Source organism: Lolium perenne, chromosome 5 (genome assembly GCF_019359855.2).
Source record: "Lolium perenne isolate Kyuss_39 chromosome 5, Kyuss_2.0, whole genome shotgun sequence".
NCBI lineage: Eukaryota > Viridiplantae > Streptophyta > Magnoliopsida > Poales > Poaceae > Lolium > Lolium perenne.
Window position 1 is genome coordinate 148549545 of NC_067248.2, and position 13648 is coordinate 148563192.

Below are 13648 nucleotides of genomic sequence, written 5' to 3' on the forward strand. Positions count from 1 at the left end.
CCGGCGGCATGTCGCCACGTGTCGTCTGGGGGCACTGCCGCCACAGCCGAGGTGGTCCTTTTTGTCATTTGCATTCACAAGTGGTCTTTTTTGTCAATGAATTGGAGAGTGTGGTCTCTTTTGCCAAAATTTCCATAAATACTATGAATCAATGTAGCACTTAATCGGATGATACTCGTCACTTTTTCAACTTTATGTTAGGAGATTGAGGATTCATAGATTATTTTAGGAAAAGCGTAGAATTTCTGTTCCTATAGAACCGTATGATTCACATAATAATTTAACTAAAGAAAATCAGAAGAAAAATTCAGCCAATCCACGCCCATCCACCACCCGGCGGCACTGAACTTTCCTATGTCTTTTCTTTATGTTAAATTCATCTACCTTTCTTTCCTACATTTCAAACCATCAGAAAGGAGGCATTGTAGTGTATTATCTAATTTTGTAGTATTTCACTTGCATGTGTACAAAAAATTCCAATTCTTTGCTTGGAGATCCTAGAATCGAACAAGGCCTGATATTTTTGGCAATCTATTTTGGGAGGGGTAATTTTGACATTAACCATGTGCATTGGGTATTATGTTTGTAAAAAATCCTGTTCCCAAGCAAGACACGAATTCCGAGAAGCAGAGGAGGGAGGCAGAGCACTACCGACTACCGTACCGTCAGCAGGTAGATAGCTGTATCCTGTAGCAGAGTGCAGAGCAGAATCATCACTCCTCTCCTCTACTCTGCCCGTGAACCCTCTGCTCACCTCACCTGTGCACACGGCACGACCCAGCTGCTGAGATTCCCCACACAAAGCAACACGAGTGAGTGGGCGAGTGGAGCTCCTTCTCCTACCCAAACCTCCTCTAAACCCACGCCCACCGTCTTCCGCGCCGGCGGCCGGAGGAGCAACCAGCCCGCCAATGCCGCCGTCTCTCCCCTTCTTCTCTCTCCTATTTCTCCTCCTGCTCCTCACACCCTCCATTGCCCACGCCCAAACCAGCCGCCGTCTCCTCCAATCCACCCTGCCCCCACCGCCGCCACCACCGCCGCACCACCACCACCACCACACCCCGCGCTCCCCACCACCATCACCGCCGCAGCTCAACCCCGCGCCGCCAGCACCTACTACTCCACCAAAGCAGGCACCGGCTGCCTCCATACCTCCGCCATCGGCGCCGCCCCCGACTCCGACCCCCGCCACTCCCATCCCCACTCCCACCACCCCGCCGCCGACGCCCACCTCCACCGCCACGCCCACCCCGGACGCCTACCCATTCACCAACTACCCCTTCTTCCCCACCGCCTCGCCCCCTCCTCCCCTCCCGGAGCAACCCTCACCGGACGCATCCCGCACCTTCCCGGCCAACATCACCAACCTCGTCGCCCCCAACTCCCCGACCCCCTCCGGCCCCCCGCGCCGCTTCCCGCTCTTCCAGGCTCTCCTCCTCGCCTTCCTCTCCCTCTTCCTCCTCCTCCTCTCAGTCCTGCTCTCCGTCCTCCTCTTCCGCCGCATCCGCCCCGCCCACCACGCCCCAGCCCCCTCCCACTCCGCCGCCTCCTCCTCCCGCCGTGACAACCACGACGACGCCGAACAAGGCGACGACGACGACGAGGGCCGCAGCCTGAAACCACCCCCGATGCCGACCTCCTCCACCAACCCCAGCACCGAGTTCCTCTACCTCGGCACGCTCGCCTCCTCCGCCACCCCGCCACCCACGTCAACCCACCCCCGCCCCGGCTCCCCCGAGCTCCGCCCGCTCCCGCCGCTGCCCCGCACCGGCCCGCCATCCGGCGAGTTCTTCGCCCCCCGCGCCGCCGCCAACCCCTCCTCCTCCTCCTCCTCCTGGCTCTCCCCCTCCTCGCCGTCCGCCTCCTCCCCGACGCTCGGCTCCAGCCCCGCCCGCCCGCCATCCATCCCGCAGCCCCGCGGCCGAGCCCCCAACCCCTCGCCCCCGAAACGTCGCCCTTCGCCGCCGCCCTCGCCGCCGCATCACTCCTGGAACCCCTTCGCGCCCGCTCCGCCGCGAGCTGCTCCCTCCTCCTCCTCCGACGGGGCCGAGTCCTACACCACGGAAATGCGCAAGTCCCGCCCGCTCCACTCCGACAAGCTCAACCCCCGGTCTTTGCAGTAAGCACGCCGCCTTCCCCCTTTCCTGCTCCGCTTGTCATTTGGGTTCGAGTCTGAACTGCGTCTCGCGGATTGTAGCATGAAGGACGAGATGATCCAGCTCTACCTCAACAACTCGGCGGCGGCCAGGGAGGTGTGCTTGCTCGGCGCCCCGAGGTGTCGCGGCATCGGGATGGTGCTGGGCGCCTTGGGTGTCTCTCAGGAGCAAGTGCGTGATGCCCTCTTGGAAGGTAATGGATGGCTTGCCCTACCCTACAGAGTTCAATTTTATTCTCTTCGTTAGTGATGTTTGTCAAAGATGTGATCTTTCACCAATTGAACTGGTTTGTACTTGTGGTTGTGGGGAACCTGGGAATTCATGTGCTAGTGATCATAGCTGCAGCAGTACATACATGGTGCGTTATCAATGATTAGTTTCTGATCTTTACCTCACCCACCTACTGTTCTAATAGGGGAAAAGTTGCTTGCATTCTATTGGTTTAGAGCAAATCCTGTTCTCAGAGTGAAAAAATGTACTACTAACTCTTTTCTCTAAGAAGCATTTGGGTTCAGACTTCAGAAATTTATTTGAAGTTTTGAACCAAGCATCTGCTGGTATCAGAACATGCTTTCTAAGTGCTTACGTGTTGTGGTTAGCAGAGTTGTAGACGGATTGTTGGCTTGTTGCCACACAAAGTCATCCTTTTCTTGTTGTCATCTAATCTTTTCAATTGTTTCAGCCGAGTGCATATTTTGTTCTCAAGAGTCCAAAATGTAACTCTTTTCTCTAAGAAGCATTTAGGTTCAAGACCGAGCATTTGCTTTTCTCAGAACATGCTCTGCAAATGCCTAAATGTTGTGGTTAGCATGGTTCTAGAGTTGGTCAACCTGTGGGTTGCCCCATGGAGATAACACGAATTCCCGTATCTTGTTTTTTTTTCCAACCGGGCTTCCACCCCTTTTTTCCTCGCTCTCACCCCACTCTCACCCCACGGTGTCAGTGCACGGGCTATAGTGCCAGCTCTCACTTCTCTCTCCTCCACATCAGCTTTTCTCTCTCCTCGACATCAGCATTTCTTTTTCAGATTACAACATTAAAAATAATGCAAGGAAATTATTTTATTGAACTAAAATTGTTACCGATTACATCATAAAAAAATTACATAAAAATTTGAAAAGATTACATAAAAATTTGAAAAAATTACATAATCTAGGCATTAGCCCACACATGCTCAATCAAATCATGCTGGAGCTGTGTATACATCGGTGAGTCCCTCATTTCGTTGTCCATCTGAATCCTGGCTGCTAGGCTTGGTGGTGCATGGTTGTGTATTGCAGGGCCGACATTGGAATCAACTGTCTCATAGATGTTCTCCAAATTTGTACCACGCTCATTGTCGATGATCATGTTGTGCAGAATGACACATGCACGCATGATCAACCCAAGAGTACGCCTCGAGTAGGAGCGTCCCGGAACTGCTAGAATGTTGAACCTAGCCTTCAGCACTCCAAAGGCACACTCGACATCTTTGCGCCAAGCTGATTGAGCAGCAGTGAACAGTCGATGCTTTTCACTTTGTGGAAGAGTAACACCTTTCATGAACACCGGCCAGGAGGGGTAGATGCCGTCGACAAGGTAGTAACCATAGTTGTACTCGTGTCCATTCACCGTGAAGTTCACTACGGGTGCTTCTCCCCTAAGCACATCAGTGAACAACGACGACTGGTTGAGTACATTGATGTCGTTGTTGGACCCGGCCACTCCAAAAAAGGCATGCCAGATCCAACGATCATACGACGCAACGGCTTCTAAGATTATGGTAGGGTGTTTGATGTCTCCCCTTGTGAATTGACCAGCATGAGCCACTGGGCAGTTCCTCCACTGCCAATGCATGCAATCGATGCTCCCTAACATGCCCGGAAAGCCACGCTCCTCGGCTTTCGCTAACAGACGCTGAGTATCCTCGACAGTTGGTCGACGGCAAAACTGTTCCCCGTAACAGTCAATGATGCCTTCACAGAATCTATCTAGACAATCTGATGAAGTTTGTCTAGCTAACTTAAGCCACTCATCTATCGTATCTGCAGCGGCTCCATAAGCTAACAGACGCAAAGCCGCAGTACACTTTTGTAGGGGAGAAAAACCAGCACGGTTGAGAGCATCAACTCTTTGGGTGAAATACGGAGAGTATTCACCCAATCTATCCACAATGCGCAGATAAAGGGATCGCCTCATCCGATACCTTCGCCGAAAGAAGCTCGGAGGATAATTGCAGTCGTCGGCGAAATAGTCCTCGAAGAGCCGATCGTGGGCACCCAGACGATCACGCCTGATGAACTCTCGGCGGCGTCGCGGCCGTCTTGGCTTCGCCTCCTCGTTGAGCATCTCCTCTCATACTCCGCCTGGAATGCATCGATCATATCACCCTCCATTCCGTCGCTCGAACTGCTGCTAGACGAAGCCATGGCGTTGAGAGGAGTGGAAATGGAGAGTGGAGGAGATGAAGTGAGGTGTGGAATGAGTGAAACCATATGGGGGGTATTTATAGGGGGTGGGGATGAAATTTTGGGGTTTTTGGCATTTTTTCGAATTTTTTGAGCCAGCAACGGCTACCCCAACGGCTAGCTGAGGTGGACGAATCAGATCGCGCCACCTCAGCTAGCCGTTACCGCCTCCCTCTCGCCCCGCTATCGCCCCCAGCCCGGGCGGCAGCCGGGCGATAGCGGGCGCTACCGCCAGGCACCCGCGCCATCGCCCCGCCATCTCGTCTCGCCCCTCTCTCGCCTCCCTCTCGCCCCGACGCCGGCGCTACCGCCCCTGCTACCGCCCGCGTTGGCACCAGCCTTACAACAGAGAGGGGGTAGGGAGAAGGGAAGCGAGTTGGGGCAGTGCCAGGAAACCCATCGAATATCCACTATGGGACGAAAACCTGACACCACCAATAAGCAGTTCTAACATAACAGGGTTCAGCACAAACAGCTAAGGAAGCAACAGTTTAACAAAACAGCTATGCTTTATCTGTGTTAACCAAATATTTGAACAGAACTAGTCATTCTTTTTCAGCGTTTTCATGTTATATTTGTGAGTACATTGAAAATTCTCCATTCACAGTTTACATTTTTGGTTTATGCAAAGCATTTCATTCAAGGTGTAGCTATCAATATATTACACACCATAGCTAAGTGCATAGATCCTGTGGTTAGCAGTGTTGATTTGTTGCCATTGAGTGAGCACAATTCCTCTCCTTGTCTTGTTGCCAGCCTATCACTTCATTTGCTGGATTTGCACATGCTTTAGAGCCCGCTTTATCTGTGTTTGTCACATACTTGAACAGTACTATTCATTCTTCTCCAGTATTGCTATGTCTTATTGGTGATTGTATTGAAAATTCTCAGTGGAAGTTCCACATATCTGTTTACACAACTTTCCTCTCAAGCTGTAGCTCTATATATTTTACATGCCATAGTTAATTGGTTCTTGCAGTTGATTAGTATTGCTTTTCTCAGTCTTTTATGCTACCTTTTGATTATTAACTCTAGATGTTACTGTTTCTGTTTCTGAGTACAGGCAATGCACATGGTTTGGGATTAGAAGCGCTGCAGATGCTTACTCAGTTGGTTCCCACCAACGAGGAAGAGCTTAAGCTGAGATATTTCAAGGATGATCCACCTGCCAAGCTTTGCAAAGTTGATGCATTTCTGAAGACAATCCTGGACGTACCATTTGCATTCAAGAGGGTGGATGCTATGCTCTATGTCTCTAACTTTTATCTGGAGGTCAATCAGCTGAGAATGTCCTATGCTACTCTCGAGGTAAAGTTCGAAGACCTGATAACTCTGTCTAAAAAGCGTTTTATTCAGCTTCTTTGGAAAAGGAACGCCGAACTTCACTAGCTACATATTGCTTCAGATCTTCAAGCGTAGAATCATCTATAGATGTTGCTGCATTTTCTGGACTCTTATGCAAATGATTTCGTTTATCAGGCAGCCTGCCAGGAGCTGAGGAGCAGCAGGCTATTCCACAGGGTTCTCGGGGCTGTTCTGAACTTTGGCAACCTGATGAGCATGAACACAGGTTCTCCAAACTCACGTGCCTTGGAGCCCAACACCCTTCTGAAGATCGTCGACGTCAAGGGAGCCGACGGGAAGGCTGCGCTGCTACATTTCGTTGTCCAGGAAATCGTGAAGCCTGAAGGACACAACAGTCTGAACACGATGCACTCAGCAGGGTCAGTGGCATGCAAAACGAACGCCGGCACTCTGCCGTATGACGTGGATTGCAGGAAGCACGGTCTTCAGGTCGTCGCCACACTGGCCGCGGAGCTGACCAGCACCAAGAAGGCGGCGTCCATCGACGTAACGAGCCTCAGCAGGACCGTGTCGGAGCTCGGGGCTGGCCTCGGGAAGATCCACGACGTGCTGCGGCTGAACAGCATGGCCGCTGCAGCCGAGAGCGCCCGGCGGTTCCATGGCGCGATGGGCACGTTCCTGCGGCAGGCGGAGGAGGAGATCCTGGAGCTGCAGGCCCAGGAGAGTGTCTGCCTGTCGTCGGTGAAGGAGATGTCCGAGTACTTCCACGGCGATGGTTCAGCCAGCGGTGACGAGGCTCGCATGTTCAGGATCTTTGCCGGCATCAGGGAGTTTGTCGCCATGCTCGACAGGATCTGTAGAGAGGCTGGTGACATCAACGGAGATCGTGTGGGTTCGACACAGACAGCGAGCTGGATGGCTGCTGCGCCCATGGGGATGACGATGGCGACGCCTTGAGCGACTGATGGCTGTCTATCTGGGAAATGCCGAAATGGTCTCATCTTTCCCTGGGTAGGGGATTTCATCTTGCATCTTTCAAAATTGTTATATGTAGCTGTTATTTAGTGTAAATCAGGACAATGCTAAGGATGCTGGAGACGCTGGATTGTATAAAGAATACAGATGCTTGAGTTACATGATGGAATCACCTCCAAACGGGCACCCCTTGGCTCGTATGGGAGCAAAAAGCGGGATGTTTGGTTGTTCTTTGTGTTCTTGCACGAATCGGATATTAAAGAAGTGCTGGGATAGGCTCCGAAAGAACGTCCAAATCGGCCGTTTCTACTGGGTATGTCCCGTTATTTTCTCTCATGGGCTCTAGACATGTACCCTTTGCACTTGGACTAGCTTTGGCTCACTCTCTTTTAAACTATTTCACACACCTCTTCTAATCAACACAATCATACTTCAAATCAAAATAAGTTGTATATGAAAAATCGGTTTCGAGTTTCATTAGTTGTAAATCGTAAATTTCATGTATGAAGTTTTGGGTGAATTTTGCCAAATTTCGTCGCACATGGTCAACCATTAGAATTTTTTTAAGGAGTAGGTTCACCTCACCATTCCGCATTACTCTCGTGTTGTACGGTTTTTTTTTGTTTCGGTGGATATAGACAGATAGATAAATGACTCGCTAGTATGCTGTAATTCTTGCGCATTTGTGAATATATTTTGGCGTACTCTTTCTTAACTTCTTGCTTGGCATCTTCATGGACGGCGACGTGGTGATGATAGGTGTGAAGTGAGAGATGATATGGATGTGGTGGTGTGGTTCATCTTCATTGGCCCCTCCTCTCTTTATATAGGCCTAGGAGGGCCCCTACGACCTCCCAATACCGTTCATATGACTTGCCCTAGTATCTAGTAACGCCCCAAAACCGTGCTTTCTTGTCGCATCCCGTAAGTGATACATGCAGCAACGCAGGTGGGTCATGCACGTATGCATGCCCGTTATCTTCTCCGTTCCCGTAGTAAAATGGGTATCACTTTCTCACACCGACTCCGATTTTGGTGTTATTCGGCTATCTCGTATGGACGAGGGCTACAACACCATAGTATTGGATTTGTATTTATTGATTATGGAAAATCCACCTTTTCCACTCTCCAAATAGGTAAGTCTGGTGGCTGCAGCTTCTCCATATTGCACATTATTTGTTTCACTTACCTTGCTTTATCCATAATTGCACCTTGCACCTACACATATATAAAAGACAAGGGAAACTAATAAAATCCTAATAAAACTAATAGTTACGCAACACTCATTGAAAATGAAAGAGAACTTGTAAACACGAGTAAAATAAGCATAATGCGAACTAGATGGAGCATGATATGAGTGGCAAGCAACACATTTTACATGCCTAAAATATGTTGTAAAATGCACTCATCAGCTATGAAGATGGAGGCGGTTGAGAAGGGAAGGAACAAGCGGCTCCTTCCTCGGTAACATACATTGTATCAGTTAAGATCCATCATATACAGAATAGCTTCAAGCCATAGGGTTTCGCACATCGTGGCCTAAACCTTGGTAAAAAAATTGTCTCTTTGTGTGATTGCGAGTGTCGTCTTTTCCATCGATCGAGCTCGCCGTGCTCATATCCCGGTATCTGAATCCACGACACGACATCTGCCATGCCAGATAGGGGGTGCAAGCGAGGCATGCATGCAATCTACTACTCTCGTTGCCAATGATAGAAACCCTACTCACCTCACGCATGGTTGCACGGGGGAGAGAGCCAGGAGGAACGGCGCCCGCGACGTATGTTCCAAGCCATGTTGGGCACGTCGGCCATGCTGCGCGTAGTTGACGTATGTCTTTCCGTTCAACACGCGTCCGTTGGGAACCCCAAGAGGAAAGTGTGATGCGTACAGCAGTAAGTTTCCCTCAGTAAGAAACCAAGGTTTATCGAACCAGTAGGAGCCAAGAAGCACGTCGAAGGTTGATGGCGGCGAAGTGTAGTGCGGCGCAACACCAGGGATTCCGGCGCCAACGTGGAACCTGCACAACACAACCAAATTACTTTGCCCCAACGTGACAGTGAGGTTGTCAATCTCACCGGCTTGCTGTAACAAAGGATTAGATGTATAGTGTGGATGATGATTGTTTGCAGAAAACAGTAGAACAAGTATTGCAGTAGATTGTCTTCGATGTAAAAGAATGGACCGGGGTCCACAGTTCACTAGAGGCGTCTCTCCCATAAGAATAAGCATGTTGGGTGAACAAATTACAGTTGGGCAATTGACAAATAAAGAGGGCATGACCATGCACATACATGTTATGATGAGTATAGTGAGATTTAATTGGGCATTACGACAAAGTACATAGACCGTTATCCAGCATGCATCTATGCCTAAAAAGTCCACCTTCAGGTTATCATCCGAACCCCTTCCAGTATTAAGTTGCAAACAACAGACAATTGCATTAAGTATGGTGCGTAATGTAATCAACAACTACATCCTTAGACATAGCATTGATGTTTTATCCCTAGTGGCAACAGCACATCCACAACCTTAGAACTTTCTGTCACTATCCCAGATTTAATGGAGGCATGAACCCACTATCAAGCATAAATACTTCCTCTTGGAGTTACTAGCAAAAACTTGGCCAGAGCCTCTACTAACAACGGAGAGCATGCAAGATCATAAACAACACATAGATAATAGATTGATAATCAACATAACATAGTATTCTCTATCCATCGGATCCCAACAAACACAACATGTACCATTACAGATAGATGATCTTGATCATGTTAGGCAGCTAACAAGACCCGACAATGAAGCACAATTAGGAGAAGACGACCATCTAGCAACTTCTATGGACCCATAGTCTAGGGGTGAACTACTCACTCATCACTCCGGAGGCGACCATGGCGGTGAAGAGTCCTCCGGGAGATGATTCCCCTCTCCGGCAGGGTGCCGGAGGCGATCTCCTGAATCCTCCGAGATGGGATTGGCGGCGGCGGCGTCTCTGGAAGGTTTTCCGTATCGTGGCTCTCGGTACTGGGGGTTTCGCGACGAAGACCTTAAGTAGGCGGAAGGGCGGAGTCGGAGGCGTCACGGGGGCCCCACACGCTAGGGCCGCGCGGGCCCCCCCTGGGCCGCGCCGCCGTAGTGTGGCGGCGCCCCGTGGCCCCACTTCGTCTCTCCCTCGGACTTCTGGAAGCTTCGTGGCAAAATAGGCCCCTGGGCGTTGATTTCGTCCAATTCCGAGAATATTTCCTTACTAGGATTTCTGAAACCAAAAACAGCAGAAAACAACAACTGGCTCTTCGGCATCTCGTTAATAGGTTAGTGCCGGAAAATGCATAAATATGACATAAAGTATGCATAAAACATGTAGGTATCATCAATAAAGTGGCATGGAACATAAGAAATTATCGATACGTCGGAGACGTATCAGCATCCCCAAGCTTAGTTCCTGCTCGTCCCGAGTAGGTAAACGATAACAAAGATAATTTCTGGAGTGACATGCCATCATAATCTTGATCATACTATTGTAAGCATATGTAATGAATGCAGCGATCAAAGCAATGGTAAATGACATGAGTAAACAACTGAATCATAAAGCAAAGACTTTTCATGAATAGTACTTTCAAGACAAGCATCAATAAGTCTTGCATAAGAGTTAACTCATAAAGCAATAATTCAAAGTAGAGGTATCGAAGCAACACAAAGGAAGATTAAGTTTCAGCGGTTGCTTTCAACTTATAACATGTATATCTCATGGATAGTTGTCAATGCAAAGTAATATAACAAGTGCAATATGCAAGTATGTAGGAATCAATGCACAGTTCACACAAGTGTTTGCTTCTTGAGGTGGAGAGAAATAGGTGAACTGACTCAACATAAAAGTAAAAGAATGGCCCTTCGCAGAGGGAAGCATTGATTGCTATATTTGTGCTAGAGCTTTGGTTTTGAAAACAAGAAATAATTTTGTCAACGGTAGTAATAAAGCATATGTATCATGTAAATTATATCCTACAAGTTGCAAGCCTCATGCATAGTATACTAATAGTGCCCGCACCTTGTCCTAATTAGCTCAGATTACCCTGATTATCATCGCAATACATATGTTTTAACCAAGTGTCACAAAGGGGTACCTCTATGCCGCCTGTATAAAGGTCTAAGGAGAAATCTCGCATTGGATTTCTCGCTTTTGATTATTCTCAACTTAGACATCCATACCGGGACAACATAGACAACAGATAATGGACTCCTCTTTAATGCATAAGCATTTAGCAACAATTAATGTTCTCATATGAGATTGAGGATATTTGTCCAAAACTGAAACTTCCACCATGATTCATGGCTTTAGTTAGCGGCCCAATGTTCTTCTCTAACAGTATGCATGCTCTAACCATTCAACTAGTGGTAAATCACCCTTAGTTCAGACAAGACGGACATGCATAGCAACTCACATGATATTCAACAAAGTGTAGTTGATGGCGTCCCCAGGAACATGGTTATCGCACAACAAGCAACTTAATAAGAGATAAAGTGCATAAGTACATATTCAATACCACAATAGTTTTTAGGCTATTTGTCCCATGAGCTATATATTGCAAAGGTAGAGGATAGAAATTTAAAGGTAGCACTCAAGCAATTTACTTTGGAATGGCGGAGAAATACCATGTAGTAGGTAGGTATGGTGGACACAAATGGCATAGTGGTTGGCTCAAGTATTTTGGATGCATGAGAAGTATTCCCTCTCGATACAAGGTTTAGGCTAGCAAGGTTATTTGAAACAAACACAAGGATGAACCGGTGCAGCAAAACTCACATAAAAGACATATTGTAAACATTATAAGACTCTACACCGTCTTCCTTGTTGTTCGACCCTTACTAGAAATTATCTAGACCTTAGAGAGACCAATTATGCAAACCAAATTTTAGCAAGCTCTATGTATTTCTTCATTAATAGGTGCAAAGTATATGATGTAAGAGCTTAAACATGAGCACAACAATTGCCAAGTATCAAATTATCCAAGACATTTTACCAATTACTACATGTAACTTTTCCCGTTTCCAATCATATAACAATTTAACGAAGAAGATTCAACCTTCGCCATGAATACTATGAGTAAAGCCTAAGGACATATTTGTCCATATGCAACAGCGGAGCGTGTCTCTCTCCCACACAATAAATGCTAGGATCCACTTTATTCAAACAAAACAAAAAACAAACAGACGCTCCAAGCAAAGTGCATAAGATGTGACGGAACAAAAATATAGTTTCACTAGAGGAACCTGATAATGTTGTCGATGAAGAAGAGGATGCCTTGGGCATCCCCAAGCTTAGACGCTTGAGTCTTCTTGAAATATGCAGGGGTGAACCACCGGGGAATAACCAAGCTTAGAGCTTTCACTCTCCTTGATCATATTGTACCATCTCCCTCTCTTGATCCTTGAAAACTTCCTCCACACCAAACTCAAAACAACTCATTAGAGGGTTAGTGCATAATCAAAATTCACATGTTCAGAGGTGACATAATCATTCTTAACACTTCTGGACATTGCACAAAGCTACTGAAAGTTAATGGAATAGAAAAATCCATCAAGCATAGCAAAACAGGCAATGCGAAATAAAAGGCAGAATCTGTCAAAACAGAACAGTTCGTAAATATGAATTTCTAAGAGGCACCAGACTTGCTCAAATGAAAATGCTCAAATTGAATGAAAGTTGCGTACATATCTGAGGATCACTCACGTAAATTGGCATAATTTTCTGAGTTACCTCAGAGAATTAGGCCCAGATTCGTGACAGCAAAGAAATCTGTTTCTGCGCAGTAATCCAAATCTAGTATGAACCTTACTATCAACGACTTTACTTGGCACAACAATGCAACAAAATAAGATAAGGAGAGTTTGCTACAGTAGTAATAACTTCCAAGACTCAAATATAAAATAAAGGTGCAGTAGTAAAATCATGGGTTGTCTCTCATAAGCGCTTTTCTTTAACGCCTTTCAGCTAGGCGCAGAAAGTGTGTATCAAGTGTTATCAAGAGACGAAGCATCAACATCATAATTTTTTCTAATAATAGAATCAAAAGGTAACTTCATTCTCTTTCTATGGAAGTGTTCCATACCTTTCTTGAGAGGAAATTGATATTTAATATTACCTTCCTTCATGTCAATAACAGCACCAACAGTTCGAAGAAAAGGTCTTCCCAATAAAATGGGACAAGATGCATTGCATTCAATATCCAACACAACAAAATCAACGGGGACAAGTTTATTGTTAACGGTAATGCGAACATTATCAACTCTCCCCAAAGGTTTCTTTGTAGAATTATCAGCAAGATTAACATCCAAATAACAATTTTTCAATGGTGGCAAGTCAAGCATGTTATAGATTTTCTTAGGCATAACGGAAATACTTGCACCAAGATCACATAAAGCATTGCAATCAAAGTCATTGACCTTCATCTTAATGATGGGCTCCCAACCATCCTCTAGCTTCCTAGGAATAGAAGCTTCACGATTTAATTTCTCTTCTCTAGCTTTTATGAGAACATTTGTAATATGTTTTGTGAAAGCCAAATTTATAGCACTAGCATTAGGACTCTTAGCAAGTTTTTGTAAGAACTTTATGACTTCAGAGATGTGGCAATCATCAAAATCTAAACCATTATAATCTAAAGCAATGGGATCATTATCCCCAATGTTGGAAAAAAATTCAGCAGTTTTATCACAGGCAGTTTCAGCAGTTTTAGCAGTTTCAGGCAGTTTTTCGCGCTTTGC

The 13648-nt window shown here is 46.9% G+C and overlaps 2 protein-coding genes across 2 annotated transcripts; one reads left to right on the forward strand and one right to left on the reverse strand.

Moving 5' to 3' along the window:
• The first annotated feature begins 714 nt into the window (after positions 1–714).
• LOC127300211 (formin-like protein 14) lies at positions 715–7042 on the forward strand. Its single transcript, XM_051330294.2, has 4 exons — positions 715–2119; positions 2198–2349; positions 5667–5911; positions 6083–7042. The coding sequence occupies exons 1-4, from the start codon at positions 912–914 to the stop codon at positions 6863–6865; spliced, it is 2388 nt and encodes a 795-aa protein (XP_051186254.1). The 5' UTR covers positions 715–911; the 3' UTR covers positions 6866–7042.
• Positions 3121–4484, reverse strand: LOC139831168 (protein ALP1-like). The gene has a single exon (XM_071820529.1). It carries the CDS (start codon positions 4482–4484, stop codon positions 3309–3311), a length of 1176 nt encoding a protein of 391 aa, XP_071676630.1. The 3' UTR covers positions 3121–3308.
• Positions 7043–13648: the final 6606 nt, after the last annotated feature.

What these genes read in the sequence shown, in the direction of transcription:
- LOC127300211 (XM_051330294.2), top strand. Translation starts at nt 912, where the DNA reads ATGCCGCCGTCTCTCCCCTTCTTCTCTCTCCTATTTCTCCTCCTGCTC. An exon ending in CTCAACCCCCGGTCTTTGCA is followed by an intron (nt 2,120 to 2,197) that starts GTAAGCACGCCG and finishes CGCGGATTGTAG; the next exon opens with CATGAAGGACGAGATGATCC. An exon ending in GCGTGATGCCCTCTTGGAAG is followed by an intron (nt 2,350 to 5,666) that starts GTAATGGATGGC and finishes TTCTGAGTACAG; the next exon opens with GCAATGCACATGGTTTGGGA.
- LOC139831168 (XM_071820529.1), bottom strand. Translation starts at nt 4,484, where the DNA reads ATGCTCAACGAGGAGGCGAAGCCAAGACGGCCGCGACGCCGCCGAGAG.